This window comes from Dendropsophus ebraccatus, chromosome 11 (assembly GCF_027789765.1).
Source record: "Dendropsophus ebraccatus isolate aDenEbr1 chromosome 11, aDenEbr1.pat, whole genome shotgun sequence".
NCBI lineage: Eukaryota > Metazoa > Chordata > Amphibia > Anura > Hylidae > Dendropsophus > Dendropsophus ebraccatus.
Window position 1 is genome coordinate 45,959,337 of NC_091464.1, and position 25,631 is coordinate 45,984,967.

The 25,631-nt window shown below is 41.5% G+C and overlaps 1 protein-coding gene across 2 annotated transcripts in view; it reads right to left on the reverse strand.

Annotated features, from left to right (window-relative positions):
• Positions 1-7,109: 7,109 nt before the first annotated feature.
• The window catches only part of NLK (nemo like kinase), a 127,351-nt gene continuing 108,829 nt past the window's right edge, over positions 7,110-25,631 (reverse strand). For both annotated transcript variants that reach the window (XM_069945169.1, XM_069945170.1), the window contains exons 7-11: positions 25,088-25,189; positions 16,301-16,387; positions 11,954-12,152; positions 10,333-10,426; positions 7,110-8,990 (exon numbers count right to left, since the gene is read on the reverse strand). In XM_069945169.1, the coding sequence (XP_069801270.1) occupies positions 8,936-8,990; positions 10,333-10,426; positions 11,954-12,152; positions 16,301-16,387; positions 25,088-25,189 (537 nt within the window). In that variant the 3' untranslated portion in view covers positions 7,110-8,935. The remainder of the gene's footprint in view (positions 8,991-10,332; positions 10,427-11,953; positions 12,153-16,300; positions 16,388-25,087; positions 25,190-25,631) is intronic.

Genomic DNA, 25,631 nt, shown 5'->3' on the forward strand with positions numbered 1-25,631 from the left:
CTCCGATGGGAGATCCTCCCTGCACATGCACGGTAAAGAGGCCACTGTGCATATATCAATGGTCTGTAAGTCTCCACACGTCCTTGAGACGGGCTCTCCTTAAGGAGAGTCATTACCCCTTTGACCCACGTCCACATAGACCTCTCACTAGCCAGCCAACACCCTGCTCTGCACTGATGAGGGTCAAAAACCCGAAATAGCTATCTGCAGATGGGAAATCTTTCCTTTTGGAGAGATAGTTTGGCTTGGCATAAAATCTCCAGTCAATGTTCTAAGGCTCCTTGACTGAGCGAGACTTGACTTGAAGGGATACCTCTTTGCTTAAGAGGTGTGAGAGCTACTTTGCATATTCTTTCTTCCCAGAATTCCTAGTGGAGCATCAATGGTCTGTAAGTCTCCACACGTCCTTGAGACGGGCTCTCCTTAAGGAGAGTCATTACCCCTTTGACCCATATATAAATATGAAGAGTGGAGGGGACAGGCTGGGCAGGACGAGTGGATGCTCCGGGCCACATAGGGACACCCCAAATGCTCCTAAGCCCCTAATTTGCATATGGACAATTAGTAGAGAAAAAAGCAATAAGAAGCCAGAAAAATGGGGAGCGATCTCTTTTTCTTAATACCTACTCTAAAACATGAAATATTGCATATAATTCTACTCCTCGGAGGGGAGATGGACCTACTCCCCCCCTGTCGCCCGGAGCACTGATATCACTCCTTGGTTTCGCTTCTCTGGAGAACAGTTACCTTACTCTGATACTCAGACCAGGGCTCTCTGCTGTGAAGGTGGTACACATCCAGGAGCACTGGGTGTGTACCACCTTTACAGCAAAAAGCCCTGGTCAGTGGTCCAGGCGACAGGGGGGAGTAGGTCCATCTCCCCTCAGAGGAGTAGAATTATATGCAATATTTCATGTTTTAGAGTCGGTATTAAGAAAGAGAGATCGCTCCCCATTTTTCTGGCTTTTTATTGCTTTTTTTCTCTACACATCCATACCGGAGACTGTTCCAAGGAGCCGGAGGGTGTAGCGATCCCGACTGAACTGACTACAAGCTAATACTGGGCGTTGTACTGTAGTGAGTGGTGGAGTTCTGCCACTTACCAAGTGTAAGTGTCTTAGTTTTTGTTTTTTAAGTGTTTTTTTGACAGAGACTTGCCGCTCCTGAAGTATTTTTTCTGTTTGATCATTTAATCTGGACAATTAGGGAATTGCTTAAAAATGTGGAGAAGAAGAAAAGAGTTAAGAACAGTGATTGAGTAGCAAGGTTAACAGCTTGTGGGGCCTATCAGCAGGTTCTTTGTCTGTCCACAGGAACAGAATGTTAACCTTACAAGTTAAAATTATACATGGAGGGAAAAATATTTCGCTACATGCATTACAGAGCACAAAAGAAAGCCAATCTGATACCCCTAAATTCAGTATGGGGTTCAGTGTTTTTTTTTTGTTTTGTTTTACGATTACCAGCATCCTCTGGTTTCCCCTATCCAAACTAATATAACACAGCAATAACCTTTACAACCACACTGCCTTAGGATTTAATGCTACACCCCTCATATCATTCATACTTGCCTGCTGTCTCCGGATTACAAAACATATGTTTATCCTTACATTTGCCACTAAAATGCTGTGCATGCCCTCATCATAGCATAACTAGAGTACAACCTGTCATCAATGGGGCCGCCACCACTCCAATCTGTACAAACCATTGAGCAGCTCATCCATCCAACAGCACTCTGACAGCTCCCCCACCTGCTACCGAGTGACGTGAATACAATACAAACACTCATCTATTAGGATTCATACCTTCTGATTTCTTATTTTACACCAGAGCTTCTTCCAATGCCTAAAAAAGGTCATCCTGCAATCACCTAGTAAATTAAACTAACGTACCATTTTTTTTTTACATTGTTTTACTTCTTTCAAGACTGGATTTTTGTTTGCTCCTTCTCAGGTGCTAGAAGCTCTAACTCTTACTTTTCCATCAACAGAGTCATTCAAGGACTTGTTTTTGAGGGACCAGTTGTATTTTGCATTTACCTCTTTCACCTTACCATAAAAATGTACTTCAAAAGTGAACAAAAAATAAATAAAATAAGATTGTGTGAGGGTGAAATTAAAAAAAAAAAACAATTTTGCAGGTTTGATGGTTTAGTTTTTAAGCAGGACACTTTAAAATAAAGCTGACATATCTTTATTCTATGGGATGATTACAGCGACAGTTGTCCTTATCTGACCCCTGTAACCTTTTAATTTACAATCCACTGAGCTGTGTGGGGGTTTATTTTTGTGCCCTGTTTGTAGATAGAAATTTAGGGTAGTGAGGAATTTTTAACAGTTTTTTAATAATTTTTCCCTGGGATAAGAAGTGACTAAAATCAGCAAAGCTGGTGTTTCTGCCTTTTTTCAGATATATGGTACACTGTGCAGGATCAATGACATTGTATTTTAATAATTCAGACATTTTTGCATGTGTCAATCAATACCACATAAGTTTTGTTTTGTTTTTTATTTCCAAACACCCAAAAGGTGGGTGATTTAACCCTTAGGCGACCCTGGACGTACCCGTCGCCCACTAATAAAATAATCAGATGCTGCTGTCAAAGCGATCCACACCTGCCAAGCGATCCACACATCCTGCTGCCGCCGGGCTCAGCGCCGTAATGGCGCTGATCCCAGCTCGGCACTCGATTGCCTCCGGCTGAAGCAGCCGGAAGCAATCAAAGTGCCTATCTCATCGATCTATCCTGTATACTAATATATCTCAATGAGAGGTCAGAGTGCTTATACTAGAAGTCCCCCAGGGCAGCGTTTCCCAACCGGGGTGCCGCGGCACACTGGTGTGCCATGAGAACCCGCCAGAGGTGCCGTTGGATCCCGGTGGGAAATGCGACACTGTCCCTTTAATATCCCTAGAAGCTGCGGCCGCGCAGCTTCTAGGAATATGCCGATCGTGAGTGGGCGAAACACTCAATCGAGCAGAATGTTGGGAGCAGGACCTGTTAGCGTCCTGCTCTGACATTCACTCCCATAGGCCCCGGCACTTCATGCCAGCAGCCTATGGGACAGCGGGATGTGACCTCTCCGGCAGGTGTGATGAAGTGATGTCATCACGTCTGCCGGAGGTTCAGTCCCTGCGGCTCACAGGATGGAGCCTGAAGAGGAGGGAGAGCTGCTGCCTGCAGCCACACAGCGCGGATTAGGTGAGTATGATGGGTTTTTTTTGTTTTTTTTAAACTATTGGTGCATATTGGTATACTGCAGTGGGCATTATTATTATTATATGGGGGCATACTGCAGGGGGCATTATTAATATATGGGGGCATACTGCATGGGGCATTATTAATATATGGGGGCATACTGCAGGGGGCGTTATTAATATATGGGGGCATACTGCAGGGGGAATTATTATTATATGGGGGCATTATTAATATATGGGGGCATACTGCAGGGGGCATTATTAATATATGGGGGCATACTGCAGGGGGCATTATTAATATATGGGGGCATACTGCAGGGGGCATTATTATTATATGGGGGCATACTGCAAGTGGCATTAATACTGTATGAGGGCAAAGCAGGGGGCACTTGTACTCTGGCCTCATGGCCATAGTACTTCTCATTGTATCCCTTTATATTGCAGTATATGAGCCACATAATTATCAGCACCATGTACTGTGGCGCTATACAGTGCACATCACCACAGTATATGGTGCTGATAATTATGTGCTCATATACGTGGGACTCTATGTATGAGTTTACATGGGACTGTATATATATATATATATATATATATATATATATATATATATGTGGGAATACATGGAACTGTATCTATGAGGTTACATGGGATGTATATATGAGGGGGTTATCCTTTTTTATTTCACTAAAAAATTTTTCACAGAATAACACACATTACAAAGTTATACAACTTTGGGCTGGGTTCACACTATGTATATTTGAGGCCGTATTTGTGAGGCTGTATAGCAACCAAAACCAGGAGTGGATTGAAAACACAGAAAGGCTCTGTTCACATAATGTTGTAATTGAGTGGATGGCCATCATTTAATGGCAAATATTTGCTGTTATTTTAAAACAACGGCTGTGGTATTGAAATAATGGCCGTTATTTACTGTTATATGGCGGCCATCCACTCAATTTCAACATTGTGTGAACAGATCCTTTCTGTGTTTTCAATCCACTCCTGGTTTTGGTTGCTATGAGGACCTGACATGAGGACCAAATACAGCCTCAAATATACTGTGTGTGAACCCAGCCTTGTAATGTATGTTATGTCTCTGAATAGCCCCCTTCCCCGTGTCCCACCACCCCCACCCGTGTACCCGGAAGTGTTGGTGCATTATACATTACCTGATCTGTGTCGAGGGCCGTCCGCCATTTTGTGCCAGACGTCATCTTTGGACGGACGTCCGAGTCGCTGCCGCCCGTCCCCCCCTCACAACTGTGCTCAGCCAATCGCGGCTGAGCATCGGATAACGCTGCAGAGGGCGGCCGGCATTCGGAACAGACGGAGCTGTTCGCCGGCCGGCCAAAGAAGACGTCACTGAATGAAGATCGGAGACTGGTGTCAGCACGTGACAGGTGAGTATAGCGCACCACACTTCCGGGTACACGGGTGGGGGTGGTGGGACACGGGGAAGGGGGCCATTCACAGACATAACTTACATTACAAAGTTGTATATGTGTAATGTGTGTTATTCTGTGAATAATTCTTTACCGCCGCACTACCCCTTTAAAAAGCAGCTCTTGTAGTGATAAGAAGCTGATTTAAAACCCCCAAGAGTGAACTCCGTGAAGAATGTATAATATGTACTGTTTTAGCGTCATTTTGGTTGGTGGTGTGCCCCGGGATTTTTCAAGTATAAAAAGTGTGCCGCGGCTCAAAAAAGGTTGAAAATCACTGCCCCAGGGGGGCTTCTAGTATAAGTGTAAAAGTAAAAAAAAAAGTGTTATTAATAAAAAGCCCCCTCCCCTAATAAAAGTTTGAATCACCCCCCTTTTCCCATGTTATAAATAATAATAAATAAACAAACATGTTTGTTATCGCCACATGCGTAATCGCCCGAACTATTAATCACATTCCTGATCTCGCACGGTAAACGGCGTAAGCGCAAAAAAATCCCAAAGTGCTAAATTGCACATTTTTGGTTGCATCAAATCCAGAAAAATTATAATGAAAAGTGATTAAAAGTCGTATATGCGCAATCAAGGTACCGATAGAAAGAGCATCATATGGCACAAAAAATGACACCTCACACAGCCCCATAGACCAAAGGATAAAAGTGTTATAAGCCTGGGAATAGAGCGATTTTAAGGAACATATATTTGTTAACAATGGTTTGAATTTTTTACAGGCCATCAGATACAATAAAAGTTATACATGTTATATATCGTAGCGACTTGAACATAGGAACATATATAACAAGTCAGTTTTACCCCAGGGCGAGTGGCGTAAAAACAAAAAAAACAAATAAAAGAAATGCGTTGTTTTTTTTTCAATTTCACCACACATTTATTTTTTTTTTGTTTTGCAGTGTACTTTATGAAAAAATTCAGCCTGTCATTGCAAAGTACAATTAGTGACGCAAAAAAATAAGGGCTCATGTTGGTTTCTAGGTGAAAAAGTGCAAGTGCTATGGCCTTTTAAGCTCAAGGAGGAAAAAACAAAAATGCAAATATTGAAATTGGCCTAGTCCTCTAAGGGTCGCTGTCATGAAATTTTTTTTTGCAGAAATCAATAGTCCAGGCGATTTTAAGAAACTTTGTAATTGGGTTTACTAGGCAAATATGCCATTATTTGCATTTAAAAAGCCTTTTCCCAGGTCCCCCCCTCCTCTCCTTTCTGTCTTCCACTGCAAAAAAATAAGGAAATTGTGACTTGTTACATCAGACACAATCTGTCTGTTCTATAGAGAGGGGAGGGGGAGGAGGGAGTTAGCCGGCAGCAGAAAGCTGAGAACAAAGGATTACACAACAGGGAGCTGGGTGACAGCTGTAATCAGAGGTCAGAGAGGTCAGTGCTGACTGTCAGAGTAGATAGCCGGTGATTTGTAGATTAACTTTTTGTTGTCCTGTTTTGGTGTCTCATTTCCCTCTCTCCATAAGAGAACAATGAAGACAGAGGGGAGAGCTTCAAACTGCTTTTTCATGATAAAAATTATTTTTTCGGTGTCCCATTGTGCAAGCGCTCTGGGGATCAGTGGTAGATGTAATCAGAACAACTATAGGACACACTTACCCTAAAGACCCCTAAAGCTTGTCTTTTTGGCGTCCGCCCACCTAAGATGCCGAACCAGCTATTTAAGCTTTCACAATTCATTCTCCTGGCAGCACGTATCCATATAGCGTCTTGTTGGAAGCAATCCCAACTCCATTTAGAGAAAATAATAATAAGGGTGAACGAAATTATGCTCTCAGAAAAGATAGCAGCCATACGTGCTGATACGGTTGCCCTCTATGAGAAGACCTGGACCCCTTGGTTTAATTCTCCGTTTGTTGCGGATATTTCTTATTATGTATCTCTCTAAGTTTGCATAACTGGTTCCACTTTATGTCATTTATGTGATGCATGTATTACCTCATGATATGTAATGGTACACTGGATCTATTTTTCCTGTTATTACCTTTTCCTTGTTTAGAGATGGACATGTAGGCCACTGAATGATATATCTGCTAACTTTTGTCCTTTAATAAAATTTATATGTTTGACACTAAAAATTATTTTTTCGGCTAATAAACCCAATTACAAAGTTTACAAAGTTTCTTAAAATCGTCTGGACTATTGATTTCTGCACAAAAAAAAAAAAAAATTCACGAAAGTGACTCTTTAAATTTTAAGCCATAAATATCACTCTACCAGTAAAGTCTGTCTAAGGTAGACTGTATTAGTACAGAGACCGTGACAATTAAAAAAAATAGATGACAAATTAAAGGAAGTAGGACTGTAGAATCAGAGTACACAGTTTGCTGTAGTCTGTTACCATAGAAACATACACGCTTGTAAAGTTGCGGATAGGATGCCAAAAATATTTTTCAATACCCCAATAAAAGAACGAAAACACATAGCAGTATAAATCAGCTTACAATAAATTAAAGAAAAGAACAAGAAAGGTTTTATTGTCACATTTAATGTTTTCACCACTTTACTTCAAATCTACATTTTACAAAGTGACCATCGAATGTCTCATATGACCAATATCATAAGATATAGCCTTTCAAGGTCTTCAGCTCCATCTGCAGATACATTTTGATGGTAAACTGTCTCTTGGACATCTTTGTTGAAATGCTTCTTTTGGAGTTTGTTATTAGGAGCCACTTTAGAGGGAAAAAAAAAGAAAACAAAGAAGTAGAAAAAGATACCATACCATCTCTTAAAATGTGGAATCCCAATATACAGTCTTTCACAGCAAGTTACTTCATTGAAGTTAAAACTTCTCATAAGCTTAAAAATCCAAAAACAGAAATAAAAACTTTTTTTTAGTCTCCTCCTATTACAATCCAGCTCATTTAGGATAAAAATATTATTCTAAAAGATAAATTACAATAACTTTAACAATTAATAGTCCGTTACAAATACCTCTATCTTCCCCTCGAAACAATTACTCTTGGATTCATACAACGCTAGTCCATTAAAATGTCTTGATATAGGTGAAAGCAATCTTCTGTTTTATTGTATTGTAATGTTACATATAAAAGTTGGAAGGAACATTCAAGTTTTAAAGTCTGCACACTGAACCTAAAAATAACAATTTGGAGTGAAACAAGCTGAGCTGTAAACTCCAGGAGGTAGAGGCCATCAGTTTGTATGTACATATGCACAGAATATTCAGTGTTTTTTGTTGTTTTTCAAAGAAAAAAAAATATGAAAAAGGAAAAAAAAAAAATATTCTACTGTGACATTTCAACACGTCCACAACGGCTCTTCCCTATGTACGCATATACAATTAGAGATACTCCCTAGGTTCACTTCTGGCCTGATTTTCATCATGTTGGAACTGTCCAGTGCAAAGAAAAAAAGAAATCCAAAAAATTCACAAAAACAACTTAAGTGTGCCAGCTAGTGCACCTTTGTACAGCGGGACGTGAGAAGGACCTTTACAAAGAAGCCCATCAATGGAATAATTTACACTGATGAATAATGACGCATGCCCATGACTGAAAAGGTAAGAAAAAAAGGAAGTCTAAGAAAAATAGATTAAATATAAATTTTATATATTTATATGAAGGGAAGGAACCCAAGCGTCCCAGCCCCTCTAGTCACAGATGCACTCATTCTAACCACAAACCTTCTGTCTTCACTATATCAAAATAGCAACACGCTCCTCTAGCACAGTGATGCAAAGAAGCCATCAAGTGTCGGAGACTGAACCCCGGGTGACGTCGCCATCCAGTGGTCTGCTCCTGTTTTTAGGAAGTACTTCATGATTGGTCTCCGGACAATGTTTGTATTCTTCCTAGCAATTGCTTGTATCAACATAAAACGAGGTTTTAGGAATGGCTCAGTATAAAAAGGTTTTGCACAGTCTCTTTCATTAAAATATAAATAGAACAAAATACTTAAACTTAAAAGCAACCTCTACAGAAACAAACAAAAAAAAAAAAAGAAAAAAAAATATTTATTTCACAAAATTTGGTGCAATCGTCAATTTGTTCTGAGCCTTAAAACTGCTTAGAATTAATAAAAAAAAAAAATCAATTTGGGGTTAAATTATCTCAAAATACAACCACTGACTTTGTCGGAGTGAAAGTCACCAGTACGCCATTTTTTCTTAAATAGAATATAGATTTTACATTTAGTGGTTGATAAGTTAAATCTTAATTAAAGTAAATAGTACAAGCACGATCAAGCTTCAAGATTGCAATCCCCAGACTCCAGTGGAAAGCTACAGGACACCTTCAGTAGTAAGTCTTCCAAACTATTCCCAAACCAGTGGAGATGGTGGCATCTCAGATGGCTGAGCAACAGTGGAACTGCAATGGTTAAAGAGAGCGCAAGTGTTACTGATAATGACCATGGGGAAATAAAAAATATCAGTCTATTACGTCTAAACATATAATTAGAGTTTTAAAAAATTTATATTTATACTCAAATTTATACTCAATTATATTTATAAGGCTAATTTTTCTTTTCCTGAACAAAAAACATTGACGCACTGGGGGTTGGCCTGCTGGCTCACAGTGTGAGGAAACCCCCTCCCCTCTATGAGGCGGCTCTATTAGAATCAATGGGGGCGCGTCACAGAGCAGAGATTGTCACACTGGGGGCTGGCAGGCCTGCACCCAGTGCTTCATGCCGGGCCGATGCTTGGGAATAGACTGGTGCCGGTCTGATTATGTAAAAAGCCCATAGTGATGTACCTAGTGGTACATTCGCTTTAAATATGTACTTTTGGATTCTGCTCTGGATCCAAAGTAGTTTGTAACACGGTGGACTTTAGGGTTTTAGAACCCATTTCTATACAGACCCCGTGTGAATAAGACATACTGTAGTAATAAGCGGCATATTTTCCACACCGTAATATACAGTGTATCCAACCCGTGTGCAGGTAGCCCAAATGTTTTCACAAACCCATTATTTTAATTAATCTGTCCCTGTCATGTTTAAAACTCATCAGAGACATGTCAAAAGTTTTGATTGGTCAGGACTCGAGTGTCTAGAAACCCACCAATCTTTAGATTCTCTCCCTGGATTTCTGTGATGTATCTCGCTACTTGAGACAAGCTCCATAGATATATAGTAGAGCTGATCTCATGAGACAGAACACAGGGAGCTGGGGACAGAAGCCACATGCTTCTTCCAACTATATGTAGATATCAGTGGAGGTCTGAAGACTAAGGCTGCTTCCCACGTTCCGTGATCCTGACTGATCACGGACGTGAAATGCATGTACCGGAGTCCCCCCGCGCCCGGACAGCATCTGTAATTAGATGCTGGGAGTGGGGGAGACTGTATTCATAAGCGCGACGCTTATGAATACAGTCTGCCCCGCTCCCAGCATCTAATTACAGATGCTGACCTGGCGCGGGGGGACTCCGGTACATGCATTCCACGTCTGATCCGTCAGGATCACGGAACGTGGGAATGCAGCCTTAGACCCCCGCCACACAAACATTTGACATTTCTCTGTGATGTGAATTTTTTTTTTTTTTTTATCAGAGATGCTTTAACCACAAATATCCAATATCACCACTAGATGTTGCTGATGTCTTATTTTGAATTTCTCATTTCTCCTTAGGATTTTATCTAATACATTGCAGGACATTTTATTACACATTTAAAATGTTGTGTTAGTAGTAGAAGTAATGCACATACCTTATAAAGCTTTTAAAAGCAGCAGACTGAGGGTTGATGCACAGCGGCACTCTGTTCCCTTTTTGCTGCTCCAAAATGAATTGATGGATGATTTCTGTAGTACAAACATAGTTGAAAAGTTAAAAACAATTCTTGAGTAGTAATAGGCGAACTTCTCCTGTAGAAGATGCATGCAGCCCTAGGGAGTTCTGGAAAACACGGATGGAGCCATGGGTTGTATCCCTGTTTTCCAGGCAGCCCTAAGGCTGTATCTAACTCTTTCAGCCGCGGGGAGTGAAATCTCCAACGTTCGGGAAGTTCGCTCATCACTATTCTTGAGAATAAATAAAATGTTGCTCTGAACGTGTAATAAAATAGACCAGGCTACATAGAAAGAGTCTGCACCTAAAACTGACAAAACAATGGCAAGTAGCACAGCTTAAGGAGAAAGTGCTTTATGTAAAAGGGGTTGTCCGGCGATAAAAAATTATTCACAGAATAACACACATTACAAAGTTATACAACTTTGTAATGTATGTTATGTCTGTGAATGGCCCCCTTCCCCGTGTTTCCCCCCACCCACGCTAGACCCGGAAGTGTGGTGCATTATACTCACCGCATATCGTGTCGTCCATGGTCTCCGATCGTCAGCAGTCGTCGGCACTCGGGAAGATCCGCTGGCCTCCCGAAGAAGACGTCACTGCTGACGATCGGAGACCGTGGTCGGCACGCGACAGGTAATGTATAGCGCACCACACTTCCGGGTACACGGGTGGGGGTGGTGGGACACGGGGAAGGGGGCCATTCACAGACATAACATACATTACAAAGTTGTATAACTTTGTAATGTGTGTTATTCTGTGAATAATTTTTTATCGCCGGACAACCCCTTTAAAGGGATTGTCTATTACAAGTGATGGTATACTATTGGTATCAAAATATGCTATAAATTGATGATAATCCAACTTTGAACCTTGTCAGCGGATCAGTTCATTCTATGGACTGATGAGAGTTAATAATCCTCTGAATGAGGAGGCCAGCTAAGCCAGCCCTGCAGTTCACTTACATGCTGCCATTCCCTGCACAGCAGGCACTGGGAATGCTGCTGTCTAAGTGTTGGGTCGCTGTATTTTCCTGTATGAGGCTGAACTCAAGCTTATCATAATACTTGTTCAAGCCACACAGCACATGTATGATGTGAATACTCCTATTAAATCAAACTTCACAGAACTAAATATACCTCAGGGGTTTTGACCCTCTGCAATTATGCTAAAGGTGCCCATACATTCAAGTCTAAAGACTTCTGCCAATTCGGCCATGTACAGTGTATAGCGTCTCCTAAGCTCCACCAACAGATGCTGTCCGTAGAGAAAAAGGCAGGGCATCTTGTTTTTTTTTTCTTCCTGACACTTATGTTTGGACATGTTGAACTGTAATGTAAGGAGCGATCTTAGTGATAAGAAAACCCTATCTAATTCCATTTTACTGTTTTTCTCTTACTAGGGAGCAATGCAGGGAATTAAGTTTTGTTCCCTTCTGTATAAATGTGTATTATATAGCACCAGATGTGATTTACCCTTACTTCACACATAATGGGAAACAATGGCAGATGAACTTCCAGACTACAGGAGACACTACTTACCTTTCACCTGCCGTACAGAACTAAGATTCTTTTCAAAAGTGTCATCAAATTTTGGATTTGTGATTGGCTCAAAGTCACTGGTGTAGACTCTGCCTGTAGAGGTGGAGAAACAGCATTTGCACATGCAGGTGTGATACCGCAGACGCCCTTCATCCAGGTAGGGGTGAGCCAACGCATCTTTAGCAGATATCCGTTTGGACTGCAGAAGAAACAAGCAAAGATGTGACTGATATGTATTTCACTAAAGCTGGTAAGACATGTTATACATTCAGACTACCAAAGACAGCAAGACATTCCAGATATGCCTCACAGATGATGAGAGCATAAGTAGAAACCTTAAACTAATCCTGATTTTTTTTTTTCAATTTGAATTTTAACAGATTTTACTTTAGTCTTGGAGACAACCTACTTTAGAAATGCAGCTTCTCTCCGTACTTTGCTGGATGGATTAGCTTCCTAATAGAACCCCTTAATATTACAAAAGTATGGAAACCATTCAACTTTCCAATATATAATATGCTATTTAAAAAATATTACTCACACGACTTCAGCTGACCCATGTGTGCACAGTTAAAACAGTACAGCCCATGCGTGTCCATAGGCTAATTGAATAAGATTAAACACGGCGTCATAACCAGAGGGTGGCTGGTCACATGACTGACTCAATATTTAGGTTTATTTAGTTGGTCCATGGGTGCACAATGCAGAAGGTAGGAAATATATTTTACTGTATATTAGAATATTGTATATTTCAATGTTTGATTAATAGGCTGTGCAATAGCATGTGATCTATCCATTTCTGCACACACTATGAATAGAAGCATCACTAGTCTTAGGATCTTTCACACAGAAATGTCTGAGTTTAGTAAAAGAGTTCACTAAGTTACTGCACATAAAGATTAAAGTAACTCTGTACCCACAATCTGATCCCCCAAACCGCTTGTACCATAAAAAACAACTTTTAAACTGGCAGCCCTGTGCCCTTTGGCCGAGGCTTACATTTGTATATGCATTAGGCTGGCACACCCTCTCTGTCCCTCCTCCCCACCCTCCTCATCATTAGGAATGCCCCAGGCAGATTGTCTACTATTAGTCAGCTGTGTCAGCATGGCACATGGGCTGGATCGTTAAGCAGCTGTGTAGTTTTCACTGCAGAGGAATAGGAAAAATGGTGAAGAGGGCGGGGAGAAGGGACGGAGAGGTTGTGCCAGCCTAATGCATAGACAAACTAAGCCACGGCCAAAGGGCACAGGGCTGCCAGTTTAAAAGTTGTTTTTATGACAATAACTGCATCACCTGCCAAACGGACCACAGGACAAATCCTGGATTAAAAGCAGCTATCTGAAGGAACAAGCAGTTTGGGGGGGTCAGATTGTGGGTACAGAGTAGCTTTAAGGAGCCAACAGAAAATGTTGCTACTAAAGAGTCTACCATAACAGTACAAACCACTAGGGGGAGCTCAATACAAGCAAATCCAACATTAACATCTGAATTAAGCCTGTCATAGTATGGCAACACTTAATAGAAAAAGAAGAGCATGCCCCTGGGAGGACAGCACTGTCCACAGGCTTTTATAAAGGGAGCAAATTAATCCTGAGCATGTGTTCCTTGGATTCCCCTAATCAGGATAATGGCAGAATATTTACACTGCGCTCTATGGGGCAGCATGCAAATAACATAGGACCTTACATAGAGAAACTGAAATGCTATGTGCTCTGGTATAGACTGGCACAGTAACACTAGGCATACACATAATATCTATGGATATATTGCAATATATATATTGCATCAATACAGCAGTCTATATCTATAGGTGTATGTATCACCCGCCACAAGTCTAAAGTGTAATGTTTCTCTAAATAGCAAAACAGAGATTTATTCCCATATAGCAAAACAGATTTATTCCCATACAGAACAGCTGACCAAAGATCAGTTCTGTTCACCTGAATGACACTGTTTTAGCAGCAGGCACGTGGATTTTTTGCAAGCTGCATTGAGGTAAATATAACATCTGTTGGAGATATTGAAGGCATGCCCTAGATCTAACATGGGCTACAACGCATCTTGAAGATAAATGCACCAGAAATAGACATGTCAGATCACTGTACAGAACATTTTCTACCGCTTGTGTGCAGTGGCGGCATCCCTTTACGCCACGGTTGGTCAGCAGAGCATCTGACTAATGCACTATACACCTCAGCACTCTGACTTTACATGGTCTTCACTTTATGCCTGTGCTTGTTCCTAAATGCTTCCACTTTCCAATAATGCCGCTCATTGCTGAGGGTGGGAGATCTCGGAGGGAAGACACTGATTTGCTGCAGTGGTGGCTCCTATTACCACTCTGGTATCCGTGAGCTCTGTAGAACAACCCATTCTCACGTGTGTTTGTAAAGGAAGATTGCATTGGTAGGTGCTGGATTCCATACACCTGTAGCAATGGGACTGAATGAAACAACTAAATTCAATGATTAAGCGGTGGAACTCAAAACTTTTGCCCATAAAATACAGCTTATGACATTTTTTTTTTTATCTTGAGTCTACATCCAGTTTAATGATCTGCTTGGAATACGAAATAGGGGAGGTTAGTGTGCAAGGAACACTACCTTTAACATCTTGTCAGCCGCTCAGTAGTCTGTGAAAACTCTGGTGCACCGCTATGCCTGTCTGGCCCATTCTTTCTTCTCCTCTTGTCATGCCTGACAATGACTACTAAACAACCCCTCCATTATGTCACAGCTGAGGAGAAGCTCAGTCTCATGACTAGAGGAAGAGGAGGGACGGGATAGCAGTGCACCAAAATTAAAGTGTCACTGTCATATATATATATTTTTTTTTTTGCAGAAATCAATAGTACAGGTGATTTTAAGAAACTTTGTAATTGGGTTTATTAGGCAAATATGTCATTATCTGCTTTAAAAAAAAGACTTTTCCTAGGTCCCCCCCCCCTCTCATCACAGCTCATTATCAGGAAATCTCGACTAGTTTACATCAGTCGGGCCCTGTCTGTTATATGAAGAGGGGAGGGGGGAGGAGGGAGATTAGTCAGCAGCAGAAAGCAGAGAACAATGGATTACACAGTGGGAATTGAGTGAAAGCCGGTATTTAGAGGTCAGTGCTGGGGTCAGAGAGATAGGGCCCTATTCCACCGGACGATTATCGTTCAGATTATCGTTAAATCGTCCGAATCTAAACGATAATCGTTCGGTTGAAATGCAGTTAACGATTAACGTCCGAACGAGAAATCGTTCTTCGCTTTATAATGCCCCTATTCCACGAGTCGTTTGGAGGAGCAAACGAGCGCTATTAGCGCTCGTTTGCTCCTCGTTCCCCGCTCGCTGCCGCCGCTATTCAACGCGGCGGCAGCGAGCGGGTGAGTGCGGGAGGGGGCGGCGGGGAGCTGCGGGGGGGCTGCCCGGGGGATCGCTGATCGTCCGGGCAGCCCATAGAATATAGCAGCGTCTGCTGCCGATGCTCCTATTCAACGGAGCGACGGCAGCAGATCGCTGCTATATCAGTCGCTTGTTTTTCAACATGTTGAAAAACAAGCGACTGCAACGATCAGCCGACATGAACGATGTCGGCTGATCGTTGCACTCTATTCCACGGGACGAATATCGTTCGTAACAGCCGATATCGGCCGAATACGAACGATATTGCTCCTTTAAACGACCTGTGGAATAGGGGCTTAAGACCTGGACCGATTTTTATCGTTGCTCGTTCGTAAAACGTTCGCAAATTGTTCGCATTAAATAAGACGTTGTTCGGTCGTTCACAGTAGATACGAACGCAATAGCGAAGAAAAAACTATCGCAAATACGATCGTAAGTAACGATTATCGTTCCATGGAAATAAGTGAACGTTTTTAGGTCTTTCGCAATAGCGGTCGTTTAAGATCGTTAATCGTTAACAAATATGCAAACTCTTTGTTGTCCTGTTTTGGTGCCTCATCTCCTTCCACCTCTCCCCATAGAGAACAATGAAGATGGGGGAGAGGTTCAAACTGCTTTCTCATGATAAAAAAAAAAAAAAAAAAAAAGTCACGTCTCCAGTATACCTAAAAGCTAATTTGCATACTGAATAAGTAATCTGCACAGACAATGGATGCTAAAGGTAGGGTTGCCTACAAACTAAACTTTACTCTCCCCTATTCTGCAGTCCATGTGGTTTATCATCATCATACCTAGTGGCTGACTTCCTGTGAGAGTGCAGGACAGTAAAATTCTTATATGCCACACTGTACACAATATCATGACTACACAGCTCTCTGCACATAGTACATAAGACTATCAACTATTGGCAGATCTGTGGTGTAATATAAAACAAAAGGACAAAAAAAATACTTACTGGATCAAAGACTAACATCCTGCAAAGCAGATGAACAGCTTCATGAGTGGCCTGGCTGGACAGTGTATACAAGACAGGAAGAGATGGCTGCAGGAACAAAAGCAAAAACACGAGATATAACATGTCTGACTAGTGCATTAAAAGTGCTGAGTTGCTTCAGAGCTCTCCAGTTATGCAAGCAGACTGAAATTACCAATTTGGGTGATAGATGCCTGGAGTCAGCCAGCACTGCAGTTCTGTCTCCTCAATTTAATGTCAGCCCGGCTCCGTATCACACAGAGGATCTTACCGTTTTGAAAGAAATCTGCCCTTGAAAAGAACTGCTGTTACTTTAGGTAATATTTATACTGCCGCGACTATCGGACTGTAACGTTATGTCACCGTCTGGCATGGAGATTTGGGCACTGATACGCCTCTGGTGACACATGGCTGGGGTATAGAGCCGACAAGCCGCCATTATTCTTGCTGAACTCACTTAATCAGAGCCTGTGGTCTGACACAATTCACACCCGTTATAGAGACTGCTGAAAGGGGCAGAAGAATTGATGACACCATTTAAGATTAAAACACTGTGCTTTTTATAATGCTGCACATAGTTCAAGCTAGAGGTGCAGGTACAAGAGGTAGCAGGAGATGAATAAGTCTGGAGAAGAGTCTTCTAGCTATAGGCCACTATTACAGGAGCGTATTACATGTTCATTTCTACATCCATATAATGGATGGTGATAGTCTGATGACCTCAACTAACAGCATTGGACCCACAGTCAAGATGGGACCTGTATCTGCAATATGGATGCAAAAATACACATGTAATATGCTCATGTGAAACCAACCATAGGTGGATGAGGAACATGTTCTGCCTGACTGGCACTGTATCAGGCTATAGTAGGTGTATTTTGCATCGTATTTAGTCTTAAAATATAAAATATAAAAAAAAAAAAAAAGACACTGGAAGATGCAAATCTGTCCCTGTATGTTAGAATGGCTAGCGGAGCTTAATACGATCTGCAGATATGAGGAGCTGATTGCGGAAGACAATGATCGCAATACTACATTCACCAAGGTGTGGGGGGGTTGCATCCTGTTTCGGGATTCTGCAGATTTCCCAAGCTTGATTGGTTAAGCTTGAATCATTATATACCGGTGGTCTCTTGGACTTGGAGGAGGTGTTGGAGTCCTACGGTACTGGTGTCCGATGTCCCGGACGGAGAAATTCTTTTCCCCTTTTCTTATTCTTTCTATTTTTCTATTCCCTCCTTTTCTTACTTATAGCGTGCTAGCATTTGCTGTATGCTGGCACTGAACGGGCTAACACACTAGCACCTGTCCTCTTTTTCCTCTTTCATTTGAAGTTATGATACTAAGAGGTTGGGATGTGGTTGCCGTATGGGCTGGACTTCTTACTTTCGTTTATGCTATATTTCTGCTTACTAGGAGTTTGTCCGTTTACCCATGTTTTTGCTGTTGTGCATATCCCCGCCTGCGTGCAGCGGTTGTTTTGTTTGTTCGTAACCACATTCTGGTACGGTATTATATATTACTTCTGTTTCCTTTCTAAAATTCTTTAATAAAATCAGATTACATATTAAAATATAAAAAAAAAAAGAGGACATCTGAAGCAAGGTTCCTTTTAGGGTCTCTCCTGTGATTCCTGACTATTGTCACACAGGATATGTCACAGTACTGGAGAACAGTGCGTACGCTGCCGCAGCGCCAGCTCTGCTTTATCTGCCCATCGATTACCACAGCCAGGAGGAGATGATGAGTGGTTTGTGATGAGAAAGAAATTACATTTTATGTGTCACCTCATTATTCTGTATTCTCAGCCCAAAATGAGATATTTGCTGGGTTAAAGAAAAACTCCAGCAGGGGAAACACAATGTTCCCTGCTGGTCTCATAGACCTAATGGTTAGTTACAGTGATCACCCGAGGTTCTAAAGGTGCTAAAAATATATCTGCTGCACAGTATTGTTATAAGCAACATATAATATATACCTATATATTATATACAGACACAGGCAGAATACACTCACCAATAAAATACCAGGAAAAACCTATAAAATAAATGCCTATCAGACATCTATATAGAGACGTAGGTGTGAGCTGAGGATTTTTAATGGCTTTATATTTCCTATTCAATGCTACACATATTCTTCACAGTGATTTACAGGACAGCTCAAGTGCATTGGATCTATGGCTTTACTTCATAGTCATGGAAATACGTGGCCGTCAGCTCACAGCCTTCCCTGCTCATGCATCATTCCACTAGTTTTTAATACTTCCATGACTTTCTTCAGTATATAATAATCCAATAAAAGATCTCTCTGTCCAAGTGAAATATCAGTAACCAGATGCATTCTCCTAACCAAGCCAAACAATAAAGCTGAAGTCTAGCTCCTTTCCTTTGGGCGTCTACCTGCAGCAAAATCAATAAACCTGTTTTAGTGCAGGATGACAGCTGGCTGACATGTGTAGAAGTAAAGCTTTGCACAACTACTTGGTGTGTTATGGATGTTGCATAGGTTTTAGTGCATACCCATTGGAGTCTGTGTTTAAAGGGAATGCATCACCTACATTTTTTTACTGATTAGACTCAGATAGTAAAAGTTATTTTATTCTAATGTTTTTTTACTATTTCACAGCATTTAGTGACATGCTTTACAGCAAGACTCATGGACATATAGGAGAATAGACAGACTATCCCCTTGAGATTAATGTGAAACATCATTGAGCAAGCTCTCTGACCTTTGAAGAGGTCATTCCAGAGGGAGCTGCTATTGTATTGATGCTATCTACTGGTGTCATATGTTGCTGCAATGCTGCACAGATCACTTCACAGCAGTCTCATCTGATCACCACAGACAGAACAAAGTCTCACCTTAGTTTTAGCCCCAGTGGTGAGAATGGAAACTGCAAGATTTCAGGATTATTTAGATAGAAAAATAAAAGCGAGAAAAATGCCACCAAAAATTCTTAAAGAATATGTTTAACACAAAAACATTATCTAAACAGTAAGTAATTTTCTGATAACACATTCCCTTTTAGGTTACTGACTATGGGTGACGTAGGCAAACAACACTTTTAAGAACACTTTTAAGTCATTTTAAAAGGAGTTATCGAAGAATATGTGCTTTTTTTTCTAATGCTGGATAACCCATTTAAACCTACACTTATCTACATGTAGAGGAATATCAGTGTCAATGGAAAGCAATGGACACCACTGAAAAGGTTTTCTGTGCAATACTATGTTTCTCCTTGCAGTGGTGCTGCAGGTCCCTGGTAACAGCTGATCATGGGTTTGTGACTCTAATGCTAGATGCAGGACTGTGTAATAGTTTATTAAAAGCTTTATTTTATTTAGTATACCACCTATAGTTATCTATGGTGAGAAAATGTGCATGACGTCAAATAGCCAATTCTAATAATGTCTGCCTTGCAAATGAGATAAATGAACAGTCCTTCTTTCCTAGCTCTGGCTTCATGTCACTTTCTTGCACTGGGCTGCCACATTAGAAGGAAGGCAGTGACAGGTAGGAAAACACAGCGGCAATCGTACTCCATGTCAAATCACGTCATAAGAATCTGTTCTCATCAGATCCCAAGAGGACACTATGTTCACCATGTGAATCCGTTCCTGGATCTGGAGTCTGCCCTTTTGCACAGCCCTAATGAGAAGGAAGCAATCTCACTTGTTATGAGCAACCATTTCCTTTGCCCTTTGTATCAATTGTTGTAAATTTTTGTGTGACTTTCCCAATATAGCTGCCACATTCAGGGGGTTGTCACCCAGCTTTCCCAGACTCCAGATTATATAAACCTAGGTAAGCCGTGATAAGGAAGCAAGGATGGTTTAGCTGCATAACTAAGAAGACATGGAATTCTGGATTATAGAATAGTACATCTAACTGCTATATAGAGATATTAGTCCTTACTAGATTTCAATATAACTTTAGCTGATCATATAGCTTAGAGTAAAAAGGTACTCTGGAGGAGATTTTTTTTTTATGTCAAAAAGTTACAGATTTTCAAATTACTGTTTTTTTTTTTTTTACCTCAAGTCTTCCAGTACTTAGCAGCTGCTGTATGGTAGCTAGGTAGTTGTTTCCAGGCAGACATGTTGCTCCCTGCTGCCACCTGGCAGGAACTGTCCAGCAGTTTTGCTAGTTCTTTACATTAACAGGAGGTGGCAGCAGGGAGCACCATGTCTGCCAGAAGACAACTACACAACTTCCTCCATCTGGGTATACAGCAGATCATATACACTAGAAGCCTTAGGTTTGTTTTTAAATAGAAGTTACAATACTGTACATATCTGTATAAAAGTTTCTTGTACCAGCTGAATTGAATTTTTCTTCTTCAATATTGGCAGAACCCACTTATTGCAGATGTGCCCGCTGACCATCTCATGTAAGGGAAAGTGAGATAGGTCGGCAGTGGTGTTTGGCTGCCTCTTACTTTCCTACTCATATTGAGAACACAGTAAAAGTTGACAGACTCTGCGTATAGAGTTGTCAGGCAAAGTGTCTGTCGGCTGAGCGTTATGTAACATGTATGACCAGCCTAACGCTAAACTGTGTTGGTTGCTCCATTAAGATCATCTCACACTTCATTACCACACTTTCCCATATGATATGCTCTCATCTGTGTTTAAACTCCCAATGCAAACGGAAATTAGTGGTGTAAAAGGATGGACACATCACCAGAAACCAACAGGCCCAAATAAATGGGGTCCATCATCTGCCACCGCCGTCCATCCTGTTTAGGATCCAGCATTGTTCAATGGTATAACTTTACAACACAATGTTGATGTGAAGTCAGTGATGGATAAGCGCTCAAAAGACTGTAGAATAGAGCAAATTAAAAAAAATCCTCAATCCTTTTCATATAGGTTTCACATTTCTATAGTTGCACTGCCCATATATTACCGGAATAGGCACACATACATTGTGTTGATCATGATTGATCAGACATTTCTGCATTATACCCCCCATCACTCCCGCTCCAGGTTTTATGTCCTTGTGATATTGCAGCACAGCCATAACATTCCAGTTCCATCTGAAAGTATAATAGACTTTTCTTTTCACTGGCTTCAATAATCTCCTAAAGTAACAGACCATTCCTGCGCTCAAGAAGAACTAACTGGTTTATTGAATTTCTACTTTCTTGTGCTTACTGATTAAATTGTAGGCATCGCTCTCTTGGACATGGCGTTTCCTGCTCTAATGGCTTCACTCAACCAATTCCTTCACCAGCGGCTTGTCCCGCAGCTCGGGGCTTTTCAGCTCTGACAGATGGGGACTGTGGCTTAAGGGTTAGTAATACTCAGATTTTCTTTGCCTGCTGGGAAATGGATTTCTTTCTTTTTTCCCCCCTGTAACTATGTTTTTGTTTGCAGAGTGACCCATGCTTGCCTTATGACAAGGCTTCTGGTTACATGGAAGAGATATTGTTGTTCGGGCAAGGTGCCAATCTGATGCCCTGCATTATCTGTCCTGTCGCAGTATTAATGGAATCAGATCACAATAAGTGAAAGTGACAGCGCGCTGCATTCCACAGTCAAGCACAACTGGGTCAGCTAAAATAAACAACGCTAATAATGCTCAGCGCCACCGTAAAGGTGAGACCGCGCCAGCAACGCACCCAGGAGAAGATCTGGCAAATGTCAATTTCCTGGCTGTGAGCAGTTACAATGGATTTACTCCCCTAGCAGCCAAAGCCCACTTGTGTCAAACCATCTGGAGCGTTCGTCTGACCAGATCCGGGACGCCTGAAATCTCAGTTGTTCTTCTGAACGCAGTTCATAGGAGAGTCAGGATGAAAAGTGCTTTAAAATGGTTGAGTGAGAATGCCTTTAAAAGCCTGGATGCCGGAGGAGCATTTAACAGGAGCCATTAGCTGGCTTACTATGCAAATAAACAGCGCTGACCCAGCTATGGAATAATCTGCTTTTTTAACACTTCAACCCATGGAGAGAGCACAAATAATAGTAAGCAAAAAAAAAATTAAAAAAAAAGTATAACATGGCAGCTTTTACAATCCCATGCCATTAAGTGAACCCTTGAGGCGACGCAGTACAGACAGACAATCTATGAACTGAGCGTGTCAGTAACTATCATTCTATATGAGGGAATTTTCAAGGGGATTTCACAGAGAAGGATGATACAAAAATAAAAATATAGTATTTAAGGTAGATGAGTGATGTGAAGTCTTACATGAGACCACCTCTAGTGACTGTGGCATCTGGCCTGCAGCGACTGTCATATCTGTATCCAGCTTCCACTGATCTGATGACATACATGTCCCTAAAGTGGCTGTGCCAAGGATTAAAGGGAGCGCAACTATAACTAATAGCCACTGCACACGGTACTCAGCTGCAGTCTCTAACAGCTGCCCAGTCTGGCCGCCATATGCTCAACACTGATGTAAAATGTGTACAATCTCTATAATAAAGGTTTACGACAATACTTGCATCATAGCTTTATTTCCCACTATGGTCTGCTAATATATAAAGTATGAGAAATAACTAATAACATATAAGGAAACATACTCAAAATCAAACTGGTCTGCAGATGGTGACGGAAACAGTTTATAGGGGAAGAGCGAAACCTAATACTTCGATTAAAAAATCTCAAGCCTTCATGGGACTTATCAGCCACTGTATGCCCTGCAGGAAGTGGTGTATTCTTTCCAGTCTGACATGGTGCTCTCTGCTACCCTCCCGTATCTGCGTTGTGCCGCATTACCACACCTCCATACCCTGCTGGGGGTCCTCCTCTTCCCGCTGCATCACAACCAGGATTAAATATCACAAACTGATAGGATTTAGCCTGCTCTGCCAATCAGTGACTGCAGTGGTGTCCTGCTCCAGTCACTGACTGGCTGAGCAGGACATCCGTCAACCGAGTTGTGACATAGCCGGAAGGCAGCTAAGACGACAGATGGCTGGGGCCCAGAAGTGGGTCATGGCGCTGCATCAGGAAAGGTGAATATAACTTCTTTTTTTATCTTCACCCCCACCCCATAATTTTTTTGCCCTGCGCAGGAGTTTAAGCTGAAGACGAAATGGTGAGGTATATAGATGACACTATACTTCTATTTTAAACTAGTTTGCCCACCCTAAAAACCATGCTTGGGTGTCAATTTTGATCAGGATCAATACGTTCTGTAACATTTAAAGTGTAATTGTCATGAAAAGTTTTTATGCAGAAATTAATAGTTCAAGTGATTTTAAGAAACTCTGTAATAGGTTTTATAAGGCAAAAAAAAGACCCTATTTGTACAAAAAATCAGTTACCCAGTGAAGACAGGTTTGCTGAGTCCCATTATAACTTATGGAGAGGGGAGGGGTCGAGGGAGTTAAGTGAGCAGGAAGAGGACAGAATCAGCTTCTGCAGTTTGGAGACTGCATAAAGACATAAAACGCTGGATTCAGAGGTCAGAAGGCTCAGAGCTTATCTAGGAGCTTGGTGAGAAAAGATTGGAGGATGTTCTGCTGGGCAGGGATGACTTCTCCTCTCCGTGCTCACTGTTATCCCCTCCCCTCTCTATAGAGCATAATAGACACAGAAATCCTGCTTCTTCTGAAGTGAGGGAGGAGGTTGGAAAACAGCTTTGAGTACAGAAGGAAATGCTTTTGTTTAATAAAACCTGTTACAGAGTTTCTTAAAATGACTTGTACTTATTGATTTCTGAAAAAGGACATTTAAATGACAGTTACGCTTTAACCCCTTAGCGTCCCATGACGTATCTGGTACGTCATGGTGACGCGGGGAGAGTTCTGAACGGCGCCGCTCCCGGCTGCTATCTGCAGCCGGGGAGCAGCTTTATTAGCAGACGCGGGTCCCGTTGCCGTGCCGGCTATTTAGATGCTCTTCTCAGTGCATCCCTGGTGTCTACTGGGACGGATCTCCCCCCAGCAATGCGATTGCGGGGCGGAGTTCCGTTCTTCTGGCCAGGCCTCATCGGCGCGATGACGCTGATCCCGGCTCGGCAATACATTGCTCCGTCCTGCAGCAGGCCAGAGCAATGTATCACCGATCACACTAATCATTGCTATGTATATACCAAGCATTGATCTCTATGAGAGATCAATGTTGTGTATATAGAAGTCCCCCAGGGGGACTTCTAGTTGAAGAAAAAGTTAAAGTAAAAATGTTTTTTATTAATAAAAAACCTTCTCCTCTAATAAAAATCTAAATCACCCCCCTTTTCCAATTTTATAAATACAAATAAACAAATAAACATATTTGGCATCGCCGCGTGCGCAATCGCCCGAACTATTAAATTATCACATTCCTGATCTCACATGGTAAAAGGAGTCAGTGCAAAAAAAATTCAAAAGTGCAAAATTGTTCATTTTTGGTTGCATCAAATCCAGAAAAAATTTAATAAAAAGTGATCAAAAATTGGCTTTGACCTTAAGGGGTTAAAGGTAATTGAGAACGCTAGTTATACTTTAAGCAAAAATATCTGCAGAGGATGAGATGTCTTCAATAAAGCCTCTCACTTGGACACCAAGATCCAGGCAAAAATGTTTTGAATCCAAAGCCTGCCTGGTGCCAATTCGTGGCGTCTGCCCGGTGTTCTGACAGATAAATGCTGGCATCTTACTGGCCCTGATCTGCTGCTGAAATATTTTCATTGCGTATTTGGCCATGAAGAAGCTGCAGCTTGTCAGATCTTATAGTTTTTTCACACTTTTGCATATTATTGAATTTTTTTTGAGGACATGAACCATTTCCAATTAACATAGGTAAATTAAAAAAAAAAAAAAGAAGTTGACTTGCCTGTTTATGAGGACCCCTGAGTATATGTGCCTTGGCGCCTTCACAAGCTGTCCTCATTGCTTCAAGTGACGGTGTTCCCAACAAATCTGTAATTAAGTCCAACTGCAGAAAAAAAAAAAAGAAAATACAGTAAGCTCAGGAAAATCCCCTTGGTACACCATTGCTAGGAATGAGTCAGATACTTAAAGGGGAACTCCGGATAAGAAAAACTTGTTTTCTATTAAAAGTACATTAAAAGTTATATAGATGTGTCTATACATTGTATTACTGTACCTGTACGGTTCTGCCACACTGGTAGCTGATAGAAATCCAGGAAGTGAAAAAAAAGGCCTCTGTGCCAATTCACATTGTCTCCTGCTCCCACTGCTCTCCCCCCTTAGGAGACAAATATTCCATGCCTCTGTCTCACATTGTGTTTGCTAAGCACAGGCTGATGATGCAGACAGGGGGCAGGGTGTGATGTCACAGGAGGCTTGGCTGGATAACCCAATCCCCTGACTGATTCACCATCTCTGACCGGCCAGAAGCAGGTGTAGCACTAATT